At 32.0% G+C, this 19358-nt stretch overlaps 1 protein-coding gene across 1 annotated transcript in view; it reads right to left on the bottom strand.

Annotated features, from left to right (window-relative positions):
• LOC114349482 (nardilysin) overlaps window positions 1-19358 on the bottom strand; it is a 32871-nt gene that overhangs the window by 4850 nt on the left and 8663 nt on the right. The window contains exon 2 of the mRNA XM_028299864.2: window positions 12844-13617. Coding sequence (XP_028155665.1) covers window positions 12844-13617 — 774 coding nt within the window. The remainder of the gene's footprint in view (window positions 1-12843; window positions 13618-19358) is intronic.

Genomic DNA, 19358 nt, shown 5'->3' with positions numbered 1-19358 from the left:
TTTAGGTTTGATTGAAGATTCCTTGATGCTGTTGTTGGATCTGTGTGAGATGCCAGGATATTCTTGTTCTCATGATCATTTTTCAGTGCGTCACAGTTTTTCGATTTCTCTCTAATGCATTAAGTTAGATGAGATGGAAAAAGCGGTAGCTCCGTGATTAAACACAAAAATAATGCAGCATTACAATGGTTATATACATAAGATGTCTATTCCTAATATAGGTTTGATTCGTTGATATTTAAAATGCGCGTTTTTTCTAGCCAATCAAATACACGTATTACGAACATTTGACGAAAACTTCGTCCATTTTGGCCATTTTTTAGAAGTGTCAAAGAGTCAAGTGACGGTTATTATTCAGGTCAGTATTTTGTGTACCTGTCATTTTGAAATTTCGAATTCGACTTCACTTGTGTTTCACAACGTCTTTGTGCATTATTTTGTGTTTTGGTTTACAATTTAGTTCGTTAAAAGTTAGACATTGGCGTGAGGAGACTAGAGACATTCGAGATGTACCGAAGAGTGCTAAATATCTCATGAGTAGATAGAATAGCCAATGTGGAAGTAATGAGACTTACGCATAAGGAACGAGAACTAACAAATAAGAAAAAACTGAGATATATGGGACATGTGATGAGAGATGTATATCTAATACTCCAGGTCATTATGCAAGAAAAAGATCCATAGTAAGGAGACGTAACTCATGGCTGAAGAACCTTAGGAACTGGTTTGGATGTAACAACAATGCATTATTTAGAGCCGCGGTTTCAGAAATAAAGATCGCTCTGATGATTACCGACTTTTGAAGCGGAGACAGCACCTAGAGAAGAAGATAAAAACACAGTTTATGGATAGTTTTGTGTCATTTTTTAATGTTTCCATGTTTATAAATTTAATTAACAATATTGTTTACTTTTTAATTTTATTCCCCTTTATAAAAAATACCTACTTACATGTTAACATATTGTGTAAAAATCAAATCTACTAAATTACTAATTAGTTTAATTCCACAAGCTTTTCACCTAGGGCTAAGTACGATTGTGGCATCTGTCAGATTCGTCAATAATTACATGAAATAAGTCTCGACACACCCAATACAGTATATGACGTCATAATTAATGACGCACTGAAAAATTATCATGAGAACAAGAATAGCAGTGTCATCTGCATACTTTGCAACTGTAGTTGTACTAGATGTTGGAATGTCCGCTGTGTATAAAAGATACAGAATTGGGCCGAGAACGCTGCCTTGTGGGATGCCTGAGTGAATAGGATATATCTTAGTGTGCTCGGTACCGTGCTTCACAAGGAAGTGTCTATTTTCTATGTAGGATTTTAAGAGCTGGAAGTGGGGATAGGGTAGGAGCTTCTTTAATTTTATTTGTAGCCCTATGTGCCATACCTTGTCAAAAGTCTGAGATATGTCAAGGAAAGCAGCAGAACAGTATCTTTTGGAGTTAAAATCCTTGTTTATTTGGTTGACTAGCCTATGCACTTGTTCTGTGGTTCCGTGTTTGTCTCGGAAACCGAATTAGTGTTCTGGAATTATTTTATTTTCGTCTATTATCGTTTTCAACCTTTTTACGTACATTTTTTCAAAGACTTTGCTAATCATAGGCAAAAGGCTTATAGGCCGGTATGAAGATGCATTTTCCGGTCTTTTTCCTGGTTTAAGGATCATTAGGATTTGTGCCACTTTCCATGAACTAGGGAAGTAGTTTAGGCGCAGAATTGCATTAAATATAAAGGTGATTAGTTTTATGCACTTATCCGAGACTTCTTTTAGAATCTTGCCAGAGATTAGGTCAAATCCAGGGGCTTTTTTGATGTTGATTTCATCTATTATTGTTTGTTTTACTTGGTTGACTGTAAATTTCGTGTGGGGCAGATCCATTTGAAACGGTGCTGTTAGGAATCTGGTTAGTTCTGTTTCTTCCTCTGTAGATACTGTAGAAGGGTATGGCGTAAATACTTTATGAAGGTGCTTGCCAAAAAGATCAGCTTTTTCTTTGTCGTTCCTAGCCCAGGTATTTGCCTCATCTTTGATTGGTGGGTTATGCTGTTGGGGCCGTTTAAGCTTTTTCGTGACTTTCCAGAGTGAATAATCTGTAGCTTCAGTTGGTGTTAAATTTTCTAAACATTCTTGTATTCCATGGTTTTCTTCTTCATGGATTAATTCCTTTAATTCCTTTGTTGCTTTGTTAAGTTTTTTCTTATTTTCTGCCGTTCTTGACTGTTGCCAATTTTTACGTAATTGTCGTTTTTCTAAAATTTTTTTGTTTAATTGTGAGAGACACATTATTTCTGTTTGGAGATGGTTCGTAGCTGGTAGTCGCGTACCATGCAGCAATTTGTATGCTTTCTGTTAGTTTATCTACAGCTGATTCAAGTTCGAGTTCATTTTTCAAGGACAGATTTAGTGAGATCAGGCTGTCTAGTTTTTCTCTAAATTGGGACCAGTTAGTCTTGGTGTTATGCAAAGTTGGTTGATGTTCTTTGTTTAAGATTTTTTCGGAGATTGTTATTATAAAGGGTGAATGGTCTGATGATAAATCAAAGCATGATTCAGCTTTACATTTTTTGGTATCGATGCTTTTTGTGATGCAGAAGTCAACGACATCAGGTATTTTGTTTAAGTCAGACGGCCAATAAGTTGGTTCGCCAGTAGAAATTTGTTGCAGGTTATTTTCTACCATTGCTTTAGCTAATTCTCTGCCTCTTGGTGTTGTTAGTCTAGAACCCCACATCGGATGTTTTGAATTATAATCTCCACCTGTTTAGGTGGGCAGTATAAGGCAGATATTGTTATTGGGCCGTGTGCTTCCTCAATTGTTAAGCTGGTTGCTTGCAGGTAGTCTTTGTTATATTTTTCCATTTCGGAGTGTTTAATAGAATCACGTATAATCATGGCGCTTCCACCGTGAGCTCTACCGTCTGGGTGATTTGTGTAATACAACTTGTAGTTGGGAATCCGCATGTAGTGTTTTTCTGTAAAGTGTGCTGTGATTTATAACAGTTTTTTCGAATTTAAAATTTTATGTAAGTTCCCTATTGTGACGAATTGAAAATCCATTTGTGACTATAATTTTTTTCTTTATATTAATACAGTGAAAATTTAACATAGCGTTTAACTCATGATACGCGGATTTTTATTCATCTAGGCTATTGGTTCCATATAGCGCTGATACCTATGATTAATGTGATTCCTAATACATTTTCACTGAAAATAATAACTCTTTGATAAGTGTTGGCGATACAATTCTTTTTTATATGCGTGTCCGCGAAGATAAGAACTCCCAAAGTATTTATAACGAAAAGATTTAGTTCATAATAGATGCCGACGAAAACAATTATTTTCCTTTCTCTTTCTATTTCTGCCGACGAAAACAATTATTTCTGAGAACTTTTTAGTAATTATAATTTTCGTGGACCCACAAACAGAAATGATGTTTTTTGCTGATACTCCTCAAAAAATAAATTTTTTCGGTAACACTTTATTAGGGATTATAATTTTCACAATCATATTATCGAAAATAATATTTTTCGCGGCGTTCACTGAAGTTCTACTCTTAACGGCATTTTTCTGAGTTATACTTTTCGTAGACGGCGGCGATAGAATCTTGTCAACGTACGTTTGATTTAAAACTGCATCAGAACCATGTGGATATTTCGTGACAAAGCGAGTAGCTATTTCCTTTAGCTAGGGCTGTTTTTCCGAAGAATATTTTGTAAGAACGTTTGATTGGGGTTGACATTGATTTGCCGATACATCTCTTGTATGTCCACGATAAAAACAAATTTAAATTATCGAAATCGACATAGGATAGCAAAGAGATCTGGCTGTACTTGATAAACAGTGAGCAATATATAGTTGAGAGAATATTTTTGGAAGTGGATTTTGCGCTTCTAGTCCAGAGAAATAAGATTTTTCTCGTGACACATCCCCCTTCAGGCCGAAACTAAATTTTTTGAGTAGTAGGGACATCTATATTAATACCCTATATGTTTCCTGCAGCCGATTTTGATGATATACATAGTTATAAACCAATGAAGATCAAAAACGGTAAATTTTCGCTTTTTTCTTCTATCACTAAAAAGTGAAGCATTTTAAACAAATTTGAGAATAAGATCTCATAAATCATATAAAAAACTTCAATACGGCGTTCGCTGCATATGTCTATCCATATTTGTTGGTTAGAAAATTGCAAAATAAGTCATAAATTTTGAGTTTTTATAAATATTCATAACTTATGTAAAAATTAACTTAGAACCTTCTTATTAGACCCGAAATTATACCCGAAATTTCAAAGCAATTGGTCAAATAGTTTAAAAGTTATTTAATTTGTTTATCCCAAATTATTTTTTTTGCAACACTATAAGTCAGAAAATGATGAGGATGCAGTAATACTTCGTACAGTTTATGAAAGAAGAAGATTTATACTATTAACTTAATTAAACAAATAACAAATAATAATTTTAAATAGTGTAAAATTATTTTGCAAGAACATGTCGATTTTTTGCTTATAAACAATTAGAATAACTATTTAACCGTTACCCGTAGAAAATAATTTTTTCATATTTAGAAAGAGTGAATTTTTATACACATTTAGAAAGAAAAATAATTGTCCTAGAACAATTAGGTGCGAAGTTAGCCCCCTTATTTTTTTAATTCACAACAGCTTTGTTTATAACAATTAAGAAATAAAATTAGCCGCATTTGAAAGAATGTACTTCATAGTATTAATGTACCAAATATAAAAAGATTTCCTTTCAAGGAAATCGTCCACAACGCTTAAAAATGTGACCCTTCAAATCTGCCGGCCTTGAAACTTGGGATAGCGATGAGAAGGGGAAGAAGCTGTTAACTGTATCTCTGGTTCTCGATTATTTATTTCGACGTTTGTTTTTTTAATTTGTATGTACTTTTTACGTACACTACGAATATGCATTATTTAAATAAATTAATTGCTATATACACCATCAAATATGTTTAAACAATTTTTTTTTCAATTTTTTAAATAATATTTGATGTAACTTTTATTGTAAAACGTACATATTATTTATAATTAATAGACATAGGCAAATATGCAAATTGTATATTTTGCATATTATGCATAAAAATGCAAAAATCTCCAATTCTGCATATTTTTATATAAATGGGCATAAAGTCCATATTGGGACCGTGCAAGTTCGGCAAAGCGACCCCTATTTCTACGCTCTATACTAAAATTCGCACTTTTAATTATATTGGCCAATTATATTAGTCCTGGTTACTGGATAATTGTCAAGGCCATAGTCCAAAAAAATAATAAGAAGAAAAAATAAGATTCAGGTTATGTTATGAAAACGTCAACAATTGTATGTAGTAAATAAAATTAGTTATTAAAATGCAGTACTGCAAGCAAAATAAAATTAATTAAATTTACCTTTATATAATAATTGCATATCATATCAATATTGTGGAGCAATATATAATTTTTCTGCTTCATTGACAGAAGGTATGAAATATACGACAATTTGGCAATTTCAATTGACAATATGAATTATTTAAGATAGTTGCAATATTTCTCCGCGACTCGCGCAGGGTCGTTTCTCGTTTCCCCTTCCAAGTACTTGCACACCGCGAATAATTTGAAAGTTTGGTTGTATTCATGTATGTATTTTTATATTCATGTAACCAATAGCTTGTAACCAAATAGAATGTAACCAAATCTCAATATTTATTTTGTTTTATAATCTCTTGGTATTAAATTTTTTGGTATCGTAACTAATAAAAGACAGTTCCAAAATCTGCCAGTTTATATCTCTAGGTAAACATTTTTATTTTGACGGTCCTTTTAACTTTTGTTGTAAAATAAGCCGTGAACACCTGTCTCTGTAATTGTTGTGCTTTGAAAATGCCGAAAATAAACAGTTCAGTGTCATTCATAAAATCAAACTACAGTTTTTCTCAAAAAACTATTACCCAATTGGATTCCTCCAAATTATCATTGTTAGAAAGTACATTTTTAATAAAAGAATTTGAATCATTGTGTCAAAACGTTAAAAGTAATACATATTGGAAAGTAAACATTCCAAAAATTTAGACAGCCATGGAAAAAATAGGAGTGGTTCAAATACTAGCTGGGACATTTTTGGTGCAAGTACTAGCCAACTATTATGGTGAATTTGAAAAATGCCCCAGTTACATCACTTGATGTCGACAGAAGTTTTTCTATGTACTCAGATAGAAGCCACATTTGTTTTTGTTAGAAAAATTTTTTGTACCACAATTCGAAATAATATCGTTTTTTGTAAATTAAAAAATATTGTAAATAGTTTTTTATTAAATGCATATTTTCTAGATAAACTTGCATATTTTTGAGTAAAACACTGCATATTTATGCGCATATTTAAAACCGTTTTATTTGCAAATTTGCCTAAGTCTAATAATTAATATATACTAATTCTATTCAATTATTCCTAAAACTAACATTGGTTTATAATATTGCATTGAAAATAAACATCTCAAATAAACTAGGTTTTATTTCTATGAAAAATGAAATGTAAGAAAATTAGAGAGAGGACAAAAAGAACAAAATTATTTGCAGAAATTTTCTACAATATTATAATAATTGTATCTTACAACATTGGAAGTTATAATTTTTTAAGACTGTAAAAAAAACAAAAATTAATATATTTCATACATTTTTGGATGATAACAATACTATTAAAATAAAATAAAAGGAGAGATTTATCTAATATTACTAGTCCAGGAACTGAAGCTTTTCACCTCGCAATTTTTACAGAATGGATCGATTTGCTTGAAAATTTGAGAACAAGTAGTGGATAGTGCAAGGATTAAAATCTATATGATGCCGAAAGGCGCTTTTACCATGGGGATGGTTGCCACCCCATCCCGGGGGTGGAAATTTTTTATTATAATTTGACCGCAAAAGTTAATAAAAACATTCATTCTAAGCAAAAAATGTTCTATACATTTTTTTGATAAAATGAATAGTTTTCGATTTATTCGCTATCGAAAGTGTTAGTTTTATATCGAAAAAATAAGTGTTTTTCAATAATATACTAATTTACGATTCACTCAATTTTTGCCGTAGAAAAATTTTCTCCAACCAATTTCTTGGGAATTAAATAACCTACAATTTCATATTTAAACATTTTTTCGTATCTGTGATGCTAATCTTTCTATTCTGAAGAAATCGACATTTTTACCAAACTACAAAAATTCGTCATCCGCTTTTAACTCCAGTTTTTTAAAAACTAATCTTTCTAAGCCAGTCAAACTTCTAATACATAATTCTATTAATAATACATAAATAAAGAAGAATGAATAAGACCAATGACTAACAACATCGCTAACTTACATTATTATGCTTCCAATTGGATTTCTCCTTTTTTTTTCAAAAATATATATTGATTGTTTAACCGTAACTTTTCTATTTTTTATCTTAGAAAGTTTGGCAAAATAGAATTTTGTAGATATTTATAAGTTATATAAGCCTATTAATATTAATTCTTTTTAAAATCCTCAGTCGCAAAAAGAGGTGACTTTGAAAGGGTTGGTAAAGGTGGTTTTTGCATGTTATTACAAGTTTTAATTATCAATAACTCACTCAATTTTTACTGTAGTAAAAATTTTTGCAAACCAGTTTTTTGAGAATTAGATACGCTACAATTTCGTATTTAAACATTTTTTCGTTTCTCTGATGCTAATCTTTCTATTCTGAAGAAAAAGCCATTTTTTTTAAACTACAAAAAATCGTTATTCGCTTCTAACTCCATTTTTTTAAAAACTAATCATTCTAAGCCAGTCAAACTTCTAGAACCTATTAATAATATAAAAATAAAGAAGACCAAATAAGGTTAATGACTAATTTTAATTAGGGTGGTGATTAGGAGGTTGCTTCGGATCACTTTTTCGCTAAAAAAAGTAGGGACTAACATTCTTTTCAATATACGTCACTTAATTTTTGAGCTAAATACTTTGTTTTTATTTCTGTTGATAGATATTTTAAAATGCTTTAAATTACTTTAAACAAGTTATTCTCGAAAAATGAATAGTTTTCCCGTCTTTTGACTTTGAAACTACAGTATTTAGCATTTGACGAAGAATAGCTTACATTTAATAATGTATAGCTTGATTACTATTGGTCTTAAAAAAAACTAAAGGAAACTTTTTTGTTTATTGTTTCAAAAGGTACATTTTTGTTAAGTAGGTAAAGTTGTTTTGATAAAACGAAAACTTTTGGAGTTATTAGCCGAAAACTTATTAACAACATTGATTTTTTCGATATAAAACTAACACTTTGGATAGCGAATAAATCGAAAACTATTAATTTTACCAAAAAAATATATAGAACGTTTTTTGCTTAGAATTAATGTTTTTACTAACTCTTGAGGTCAAAATATAAAAAAAATGTCCACCCCCGAGATGGGGTGACAACCAACCCCATGGTAAAAACGCCTTTCAGCATCATATAGATTTTGATCCTTGGACTATTCACTACTTATTCTCAAATTTTTAAGCAAATCGGTCCATTCTGTAAAAATTGCGAGGTTTTGTCCTATTTTAAGCTTCATTACTTGGACTATACCTGTATTTTTATGAAAAACGTAACAATTATCAGTTACCTATTTATTATAAGTTATCATAAGTTCAAGTGCAAATGATCCACTCCTATGATTGCCAACAAAGTCAATCTAAAAATACCGTAAAAGCATTTTCAAAAATTGTTTACACAATTTACATAGTTAATTAAATAACCACTTTATTAACAAAAAACCTATCCGTAACGTACGCAAAGTGTACATACAGATAAAAAAAGAAACTTCAAAATAGATAATAGAGAAAGATAGAGGTTTTGGTTGTCGAAGTCCATACAATATTGATATCTCTGTACTCTTTTTCAAGAGCAGGTAATTTATCTTAATAAAATATCTGGTATAAAGAAGATCTGTTGATCGGATCGGTACTAACTGTTCTTAGCTGAATTTCCAACCCCAATCAATTACGTTTATCTCTTTTTTGGTGGTTCTGTAACTTCAGTTTTTCATTCATCTAATAGCATGTTTAGAAAAAAAATAAAACCTAGTTCATTTGAGATTTTTTGATTTCCATAGACCAATACTATTTTTAGAAACAATTGAATGGGATAATTTGTTTTTTCATATTTTAAATTATTACTAAGTTTAATGAAAGACTATGTATTATTATATTATTTATAAATATTTATGTTTTGTGATTAAAGTGACTTCAAATATTAAAAAAAAATTGAAAAAAAAATTGTTTAAACAAATTTGATGGTGTATATAACAATTAATTTATTTAAATAATGCATACTCGTACCGTACGCAAAAAGTACATACAAATTAAAAAAAGAAACGTCGAAATCCATAGGCGAGAACAAGAGATACAGCTAACAGTTCCTTTCCCCTTCTCATCGATCTCCCAAGTTTCAAGGCCGGTCGATTTTAAGGGTCACATTTTGAAGCTTTGTATATCTTCTTGAAGTATCTTCTTTCAAATGTGGCTGTTTTGATTTCGTAATTGTTATAAAGAAAGCTGCAGTGAATTAAAAAAAGAGGGGAGGCAACTTCGTCCCTAATTGTCCTAGGACAATTTTTTCTTTTTTTTAATTTGTATAAAAATTCAGTCTTTTTAAATGTGAAAAAATAATTTTTCTACGGGTAATGGTTAAAAAGTTATTCTAATTGTTTATAAGCAGAAAATCGACATGTTCTTGCAAAATAATTTTGCTATATTTAGAATTATTTTTGCAATTTTTTTAATCAAATTAATAGTATAAATCTTCTTCTTTCATAAACTATCCAAAGTATTACTGTAACTTCATCATTTTCTGACAGTGTTGCAAAAAAAATTAATTTGGGATAAACAAATTAAATAACTTTTAAACTATTTGACCAATTGCTTTGAAATTTAATTTCGGGTATAATTTAAGCACAAGAAGTCTCAGCAATCCGTCTAATAAGAAGGTTCTAAGTTAAGTTTTACATAAGTTATCAATATATATTTATAAAAACTCAAAATTTATGACTTATTTTGCAATTTCCTAAGCAACCAATAGGGATAGACATATACAGCGAACGCCATATTAAAGTTTTTTATATGATTTATGAGCTTCTGACTCCCAAATTTGTTTAAAATTCTTAACTTTTTGGTAATAGACGAAAAAAGCGAAAATTTGGCGTTTTTTGATCTTCATTTGTTTATAACTATGTATATCATCAAAATCGGCTGCAGGAAACATATAGGTTATTATTATAGATGACCATACTACTCAAAAAATTTGGTTTCCGCCTGGAGGGGGTTGTGTCACCAACAGGATATTTTTTTCCTTATTTATCTGAACTATTCCACCAAACACTGTCCGCAACTTTGTAGTTAGTAATCCTTTAATGATGGGACAGAAAATATTTATCTTCGTTTAGTGAGTTTTGGAGAGTGAGAGCAACATATTTGGCGTGATTCAGGGAAATATATTGATCAATATATTTCTTGTATTCTTCGAATAAAAAAGGATTACTTTTTTCAAGTGATTCGAAACGCATTTTGCAATGGAGAACGATTCACCAAGCTTGAGATGCTCGGATGGTGACTTTTGAGGTAAATTGACTTGAAATCGGCATTTTCGTCAATTTTGTGGTGAATATTGAAATTTAACTCGGCTGATTCGTCATCGGTAGACCATTTTTCCTGGCCGCAGCTCTCTCCGTTTTCGCAAAATTTGGAAAGGATGGCATCAATATTTGAGTCCTCAGTTTGGACAAATAGAAATATAGAGAGATATTTCACCAAAATTGTTAACGGCAGCTCTAGAGTCAATATTTAAGCACAATCAATGGCAAGATATGAGCATCAATATAGATGAGAAATTAAATCATGTGAGTTTTGCGGATGACGTTAGATTAATATCAGACAACTTACATGACACAATTTCTATGATATATTCGTAAACACTCTGAGAGAGCAGGATTAACAATAGGCTTTAGGATTAACAATAGGATTAACTATTGATAATAATACCATATAACAAACAGACACAAATATCTGTGGCACGAGATCAAAATAAGCAGAGACAATCAAACACATGAAATGCAAAAACAAATTGGCTGACATGAGCAGCATTTGGCAAACTAAGCCATATTCTAAGAAGTTCATATGGGGAGACAGAGAGTTTAAAAGTGACACTAAAATCTCAAATAAACTCAAAGTTACACAACAAGCCATGGAACATGAAATGTTAGGTCGGAGTCTTCGAGACCACACAACCAAAGATCAGGTGTTCAAGATGTCATTAAAAGAATCATAATGTTGCATTTGTCTCATGCCAACTCAAAATTGCCAGTAAACTCAAAAAAGTAGAAGAATAAGATTGTATAATGGTCGGCAGTTACCCCTAAAAGCAAAAAGTTTGTGTCTTTGTTGTATTTGTCCCATGCCAACTCAAAATTGCCAGTAAACTAAAAAAGAAGTAGAAGAATAAGATTGTGTAGTAGTCGGCAGTTGCCCCTGAGAGAAAAAAGTTAAGTTGTTGTATTTGTCCCACGCCAACTCAAATTTTCTACTAAATCAAAGAAGAAAAAGAAGATTGTGTATTGATAGACAGTTGCCCCTGGCGTGAATTTTTTTTATCTTGCCATGTTTGTCCCACGCCAACCAAAATTGTCAGTTAACTAAAGAAGAAGAAGAAGAAGAAGAAGAAAATTGTACAATGTGCTAACTACAAATTGTAAGTAAATAAGGGATTTTTCCCTTATTCCGCCACGATGAGCTGGCCAAATACCCAAGTAGGTGGAGGCCAATAACCTAAAGAAGAAGAAGAAGAGTCACGATATTTAAGTCAAATTGGACATGGCACTTAGCTAGGACACAATATGGATATTGGACAAGTCGAATCATCAAATAGAAGCCCAGAAACTATAAAAGAAACTGCGAACGACCACCAAGTAGAAGAACCAACGATGTGAAAAGATTGCGAGAAACTGGCTACAAGCAGCCCAGTGTAGAGAAAATTGGAAGAAACTGAGGTAGGCCTATGTCCAGCAGACTTTTTAAGTTAATCTCTATGTTTTACAGATTAAACAATGTAATTAATGATGAGCCATGATTAATTTTTTTTATGATTCGAAATAGGTAGATACATATGTTTTATATTGTGGCACTCATTGTATATAATATGTTGATAAAGTTGTTAATAAATAATGTTTGATAAACCAGTTCAGGATTGATTTCAGATATCACATTATCTCACTTTACTATTTGAACTTTCATTTCAAATTTCGTTTAATCTCCAGACTTTTTTTCAATGATACTGTTTGCAATAGTGTTATTTAAATAAATTGGTTAATCAGTAGTGATATCAGTATCTATAGTAAATGAATCGAATACAAAATTATTTATATATCAAAGATAGCAACATATGCCTTATCTGATAGGGTGCTTGTTGTCCTCTCTAACCGAACTGAAATATAAGATGGCTTGGGCTTCGTGTTGTAACAAGATGAAAATGGTTGTTCATTTTTATAGCAAAATTATTTGCTTCTATTTTTTTTAATGATGAAACCTATTTGGCCTATATTACTTTTCAGATTAACTGGGAACAGCTCAAGTTTGTTAAAAATAAGTTGTCACTTATTATAGAGGGAACTCATAACAAATTAAACCACAATAATCAACATTAAATAATTTAAAAGTAATGATGACATTACTTAAAGACAAAAAATATTTTCTATAAAAGTACATTTAGCTTATATTATTATTGTTGCAGTTTGTCTCCAATAATGAATGTATTGAATTGACTGAATAAGAAATAAACCTGTTACCTGCTTGCATTGAAGTAGCCCATGATTTGCTCTTTAAATAAGACAACAAACTCCCCTTCCCCTCATCTCCTATAAGACAGGATACATAACCCATTGGTTTACTTTTGTACATATGTTTGAGTGATGGTAGACTCCAATTTAAATCCAGCTTGATCACTTGCTGTAATGGTTTGATATAGTAAATTCTACTAAATTCCGGAGTGTCAAATACACCTTCTTTAAAGGCACTGAAATCATCTTTATCTAAATGACTGTTTGGGACATTTGAGAAGCAACCTACTACATATTCCTGGAGAGTATCCAAAGGCAGTCTTGCTTGAATGGCCAAAGTCATTCTATGAGCAGAGTAATGCCTTTTCCTAAAAGCATGCACTCCCTCATATAACTTATCATCATCGATATCATCTCTTAAAGTCTTTAAATTACCCCAACCAAATGCATTAACAGGAGATTCAGGCTTGGCCAACTGAAGGAGTAGTTGCTCTTTTCTGTGTGGATCTGAAGGCAGTGCCATTTGAAATTCAGACTCTATAGCCTCTCTTTCCCTTGTCATTGCCCCTTTCTTCATTAAAGGCGAAATAAAGAATTGAGCAAATTTATCTAAGGCTTCATGTAATTTTTTTTCAAGACACTCAAAATAATAACATGTTGTTTCCATGTCTGTTGAAGCATTGTCAGTACCACCACATTTCTTTATAAATGAATCAAAATCATTTTCTGCTGGAAATTTTTCACTACCCATAAAAACCATGTGTTCCAAAAAATGAGCCATACCTGAAAAGAATGCTGTTTTTTAAAAATGTTTGTAAAAATTGGAATCAACAGTCTGTGGTAACATTAGATGGAAATAGCATGGATGAGCAACATATAAGTAGGTAAGTGAGACAAGGCTGAGTACTTTCGCTATTACTATATAATAATCCTCTAAAGAGGTATTTACACAAGCACTTAAAAACTGAACAGAAGGCAACAAGATAATAATAATAGTCTCCCGTTTTATACCACTAATGCGGCTTTGGGATTATAGCAGGGTAGTCTGCTATCTCTAGGTCCTACAGTATACAAAGAAGGTAACAGGGCCAGTGCTACGCTTCAACCGCCTATTATTACCCCTGGTTTTACCCAGGGTACTCATTTTATTCAGGCTGAGTCGACCTGGAGCCTATAGACATTTAAAAATGTCTAGATGTTCTCGCCGGCGCTGGGTTTCGAACAATGGTCTACCTGGGTGGAAGTCAGGCATACTAAGGCCTGAGCTATCAGGGCCCAGGCAGCAAAATAAATGGTGAAAATATAAATAACATTCGTTATGCTGATTTATTACCTTTATGCTGAGTCATTATCACTGAAACTGAGAAAGACCTGCAGATGCTACTAAACACAATGTGTGATATTGGGGAACAGTTTGGTTTAACAATAAAATAAAAAAAAAAGCATAAAGAAAACAAGCGATTATCAGTAAGAAGGGTAATAAGGGTCATTTATAACAAGGATTGAGATAACAATGAAGATATTGAACAAGTAGACAAAATGAACTACTTAAGAGTCAGGATTACGGAAGATCTAAATCCGAAATCCAAAATTCGATCAAGAATAGAGCAATCAAGAACAGCCTTTTTGAAGATGAGGAAATTTCTGAGTAACCAAAGACTCAGAGAATTGGCCAGACTCTGTAAATATATATACAGACGCATCTAAGACGTTAGCTGGCACTGGATGTGCCTTTTACATACCTGCTACTAAAACAGAAAAAATGTTTAAGATAGGCCATGATTTTTCTATCTTCAATGGTGAAGCCATAGCAATTTATGAGGTCCTGCAATATTTTAAAGAATCGGAAGATATATCTGCAACAATTATTTCCGATTCACTCTCTGTTCTTCTTGCCATTAAAACTATAGATTTTCCCAATAACAATTCAAATATGGATATCCTACTAATTAAGAAAATCCTTTTTGAAATTTATAAAAATAAAAGAAGAGTGAACTTTTTATGGGTTAAGGCTCATATAGGACTAACGCATAATGAATATGTTGATAGTTTGGCTAAAAAAGCTATTGAGTATGGTACTTCAAATAATCGTAAGTTTTGCATATCTGATTTAGTTAACACTATTAAGCATCGAGTTAAAAATCAGTGGAGTCAATCATGGCGAGATCTTTGTAAACAATCCAAATCTCAGTATTCACTGATTCAACCTTCTGTTCCAAATATATATGATTCAACCTTCTGTTCCAAATATATATTGGTTTTCAGTGATATTTGGTGTCAGTGATTTCTCATTTTTTTTTGTTTAGTGTTTGTTTTTAAATTTACTATGGAGTGTGGACAATTATTTAGTTCTTTTAACGAGTTTAAGAACATTTTAAAACAGTACGAAAAAGATAAGAGACTATAAATTAATATATATTTTTTTAGTTATAAATGAAATAGTATTACCGTCCAAGATTAAAATAATAGGAAGACCTAAAGCTTTCACAATAATAATTAACTTGTTCTGAAGCTATTATCCTTGTGGCATTTTTGTAATCAACTATTTTAAATGAGAACGAAGCCACAATTTAACTAAAAAATTGATTTTATTAGCGTTTCGACGTCTAAACCGGATGTCGTTGTCAAAATACAAAATATTATTTAATTAAACAAAAATGTTGTTGCTTAATAAAAAAAATTTTCTAATACTTTATAATCTGACTAATTTTTGTATTTTGACAATGATATCCGATTTGGACATCGAAACGTTAATAAAATAATTTTTTTAGTTAATTTGTGGCTTATTTTGCATTTAGAATAGTTGATTATAATAATTCACTTACATACAAAAATTATTTTAACAATATTTTGTACCTACATGTCATGTCAACTAAATACATATATAATTATTTTGCTAACCTAAATATATACTTTTATATATATAAACTCCTGGACAAAATTAACGCACCACTCCTATTTTCTCAATAATATTTATTTAGTGATAATTTACTGTACGACAAGTTGCCTATGGACCTTGTTTGACAGTGACAGTTGTTATGTAAGCTAATAATAGTCTTGTTTTAACAATAATTTGTATTAAACTTCGTTTTAGACCAAAAGTGAGTTAAACTTTCCATAAAAAGTGCCGATTAAAGCAAAGTGCTAGTGAGAAACAAGCTTTTTATTGTGATATTTTTCATCACATGCATGTTTGGAAGTTCATTTGCATAAAAATCAAATAAAAAAATGAACCGCCAAAGAAATTTGTCAATGGAGGAGGCAGTGCGAGCATCGACTCTCCTAGATTAAGGATATTCAATGTGATACGCTGCAGGTTTATTAGGAAGACATCATTCCAGCATCAGTCGCAAGGTGAAGCGATACAATGAAAACGGGGTCGTACCATCGAAGACCAGGGCAAGGGCGAAAACGTTGCACTAATCAAATTGATGATCGTTTTTGAGACAATGTGCTCTCAGAGAGAGGAGAGTCACCAGCAATTTGCTAAAAACTGAACTAGCAGATGTTCGAAATGTCGCGATATCGTCTTGAACAGTTAGAAGACGTTTACATGAAGCAGAATTGAGCAACAAGAAACCGGCCAAAAAACCCTTGTTTACCAGAGAACACAGGGTTCAGAGATTAAATTTTGCAAGATTACATCAAAATTGGACCATCGATGATTGGAAACGAGTTCTTTTCTCCGATGGGACTAGAGTAAGCCTAAAAGCTCTAGAGGGTCGTGATCATGTCTGGCGAAGGCGAGGAGAAAGGTTTGCCAGCTGCAATATCTCTCCTAAAATACCTTTTGGTGGTGGCTCTGAAATGTTTTGGGGGGGAATTTGTTTTGAAGCTCGTACGGAGTTGGTCCCCATACGTACGAGGTCTATGAATGCCCATTATTACTTAGACAACATTATTGTCGAACATGTAATGCCTTTTGCTCCGTTTCTTGGACCTAATTTTTTATTCATGCAAGACAACGCTCGTCCTCATGTGGCTCGACAGGTTATTGGCTACCTAAATCATGTTGATACTCCATTATTAGAGTGGCCACCTAACATTCCGGACATGAATCCTATAGAGCATCTACGGGACTATCTAAAAAAAAGATTCGAAGTCGTAGACCCCTTATTGCCAATCACAACCAACTCATTGAGGCCGTTATTGAAGAATGGGAGAATATTCCGCAAGCTTTTGTTGAACATTTGATATCAAGCATGCCTCGACGCATAAATGCAGTCATAAGAAGTAGAGGAGGGCCTACACTGTATTAGTGTTGACCAAGATGCATTTTATTGTGTTACTTTACTGATTTTCTTCTTTTTGCAATTTGGAGTTATGCTAGCTTATTTACGCATTTCCGGCAAAAACAATTTTTTAAAGAAACAATAAGGCAAATTAAGGTCATGATAAAGTCATGTTGGACTTATTTGTAGGTGTTTATTCACCTTATTTCAATGTAACTTAGTTTTATTTTGTGTTAATATTGTAAATATTTAGATTAATTAAAATGGTGCGTTAATTTTGTCCAGGAGTTTATATACATTGATTTATTACAATTAAGTTTAAAACATCTGAATAGTTCTGCTTCCCTTCCCTTAACAAATATTTTTCTATCAAACAAACACAATCATATCAAAAATCATAAACATATCAAAATAGCATGTACCAAAATGTATAGTCACTGCGCAAGCTAAATAATGACGTCACTGGCTTGATGAAGTTTAATTCGCGTCTACCTAACTTTTTTATTTGCGTACACGTTAGCGTGTACCTAGACACAGTGGAATATAACCATAATCAAAACTAATGCAAAACTATGTGACGTCACGGGCCGTTTGAACTATTTTATACCGCAGAAGACTTTAAATATGTATTTCTAAGTTATTACGAGTTTTTGAAGCGTGAAATTTTGGAAATCTCATTTTTAAACAAAACTGAACATTATTATCTAATAAAAAAAATGTGCAAGTTCCCTATTAAAAGTACAGCTGTTTCACTACAATATGCAACTAACATCGAAAATCTCTGCTAGTTTAAAATACATACACCTATGTTTTAATATACTTTAGACCTAAGGTGCGGCGCAGAATGAAATTTAACACCGTTGGGCCTAGTATTTTCCATTTTTTTTAGTAAAGAAAAATCCGGACATTTCTCATATCCGGATGCTAATCCGGACATGTCTTTCAAATCTGGACTGCAGTGGTGTCATGGCAAAATTAGCAGTGCCGGAACGCACTGCTAATTTTTGTTTACAAAACCTAAATCCTCTATTAATTTTTTTCCTTTTCTTAACCAGTGCCGGAACGGCGTTCCCACACCATGACACCACTGCTGGACTGTCCAGACGAAATCTGGACGTTTGGTAACCCTAGTTATAGCCAACCTTTATTAGTGGAGTCAACGCTAGAAGAAGAAGTAAAAATATTGTTCCAATCATTAATAACAAAGAAAACGCCTGATGATACATATAGTCCACAGTATATCGTCCTTTTTGGAAGATGATTACAACATAAGTCGGACATCATTAAGTTGCAGGGTCCGAGAAGTTAGCCGCATTAGATTTTCCCAGAACGTTGAATTTAAGTTTGACAGTGTTGCCATGTGATTAGAATGTATATAATGTATATAATGTATAATATGTTGCACGCTTCAAATATACAGAGAATGCTTTGAAAACTACCTGTTTTACATTATTTTATGGATTTTGCTATTTTTTAATTATGTAAAACACGAACGAATAAATATTTGTTGTTTGTTTTGATATTAATTACAGTTAATTATTAGAAATTTGTTTGTGGCAATTGTCCTGATAGATTACTGGATAGATTTGGCAATAGAGTCAAAACGTTTAAATTTGTGTTTGCCAGATTGCACAGATTTTCCGCAGATATAAATTTTATGGCTTTCTTTTTATTATTTGGAATGAATGTACCTGAATACTGATATGCTGTTAGTTACTGAAAAGTGTTCACTTCCCCAGTAAGTTATTTTTGTGTTTATTTTGTGCCTTTTAAAATGCCTACAACTATTGTACCCGTGAAAGTTTTTCACTGTTTAATTTTATTATTTATACAAATGATAATAATAAACTAAAAGTATATAGTAAAATCTTACACCAGCAGAATTTTACTTATTTTAGACTTTTTAACTTTATTATTGATACTAAAATCTTGGTATTTCAACATAATTAGAGAAATTTAAAATTTTCTCTCGTTATTTTATCTACATAGTTACCTACAGTCGGAAAAATGAAAGAATACCCATGAACGAACATATAAAACACGCTGTATTTTCCTGTCACCGTGTCACAAAGAAAATTGTCCAGTGCAAGTACATGTAACAATAATTATTACATGTACTTGCGCTGGCCAATTTTTTGTGTGACACGGTGACACGGTGACAGGAAAATACAGCGTGTTTTATATGTTCGTTCATGGGTATTCTTTCATTTTTCCTACTGTAGATAGTTTCCATGTTAATCAACAAATTAATAAAAATATATCACATGCTCTTTTCCGATTTATTCTAAGAAC

The sequence above is a fragment of the Diabrotica virgifera genome, chromosome 2 (assembly GCF_917563875.1).
Source record: "Diabrotica virgifera virgifera chromosome 2, PGI_DIABVI_V3a".
Classification (NCBI taxonomy): Eukaryota; Metazoa; Arthropoda; class Insecta; order Coleoptera; family Chrysomelidae; genus Diabrotica; species Diabrotica virgifera.
Note: the sequence above shows the minus strand (reverse complement) of the source record. Positions and strands in the feature narration are given on the sequence as shown.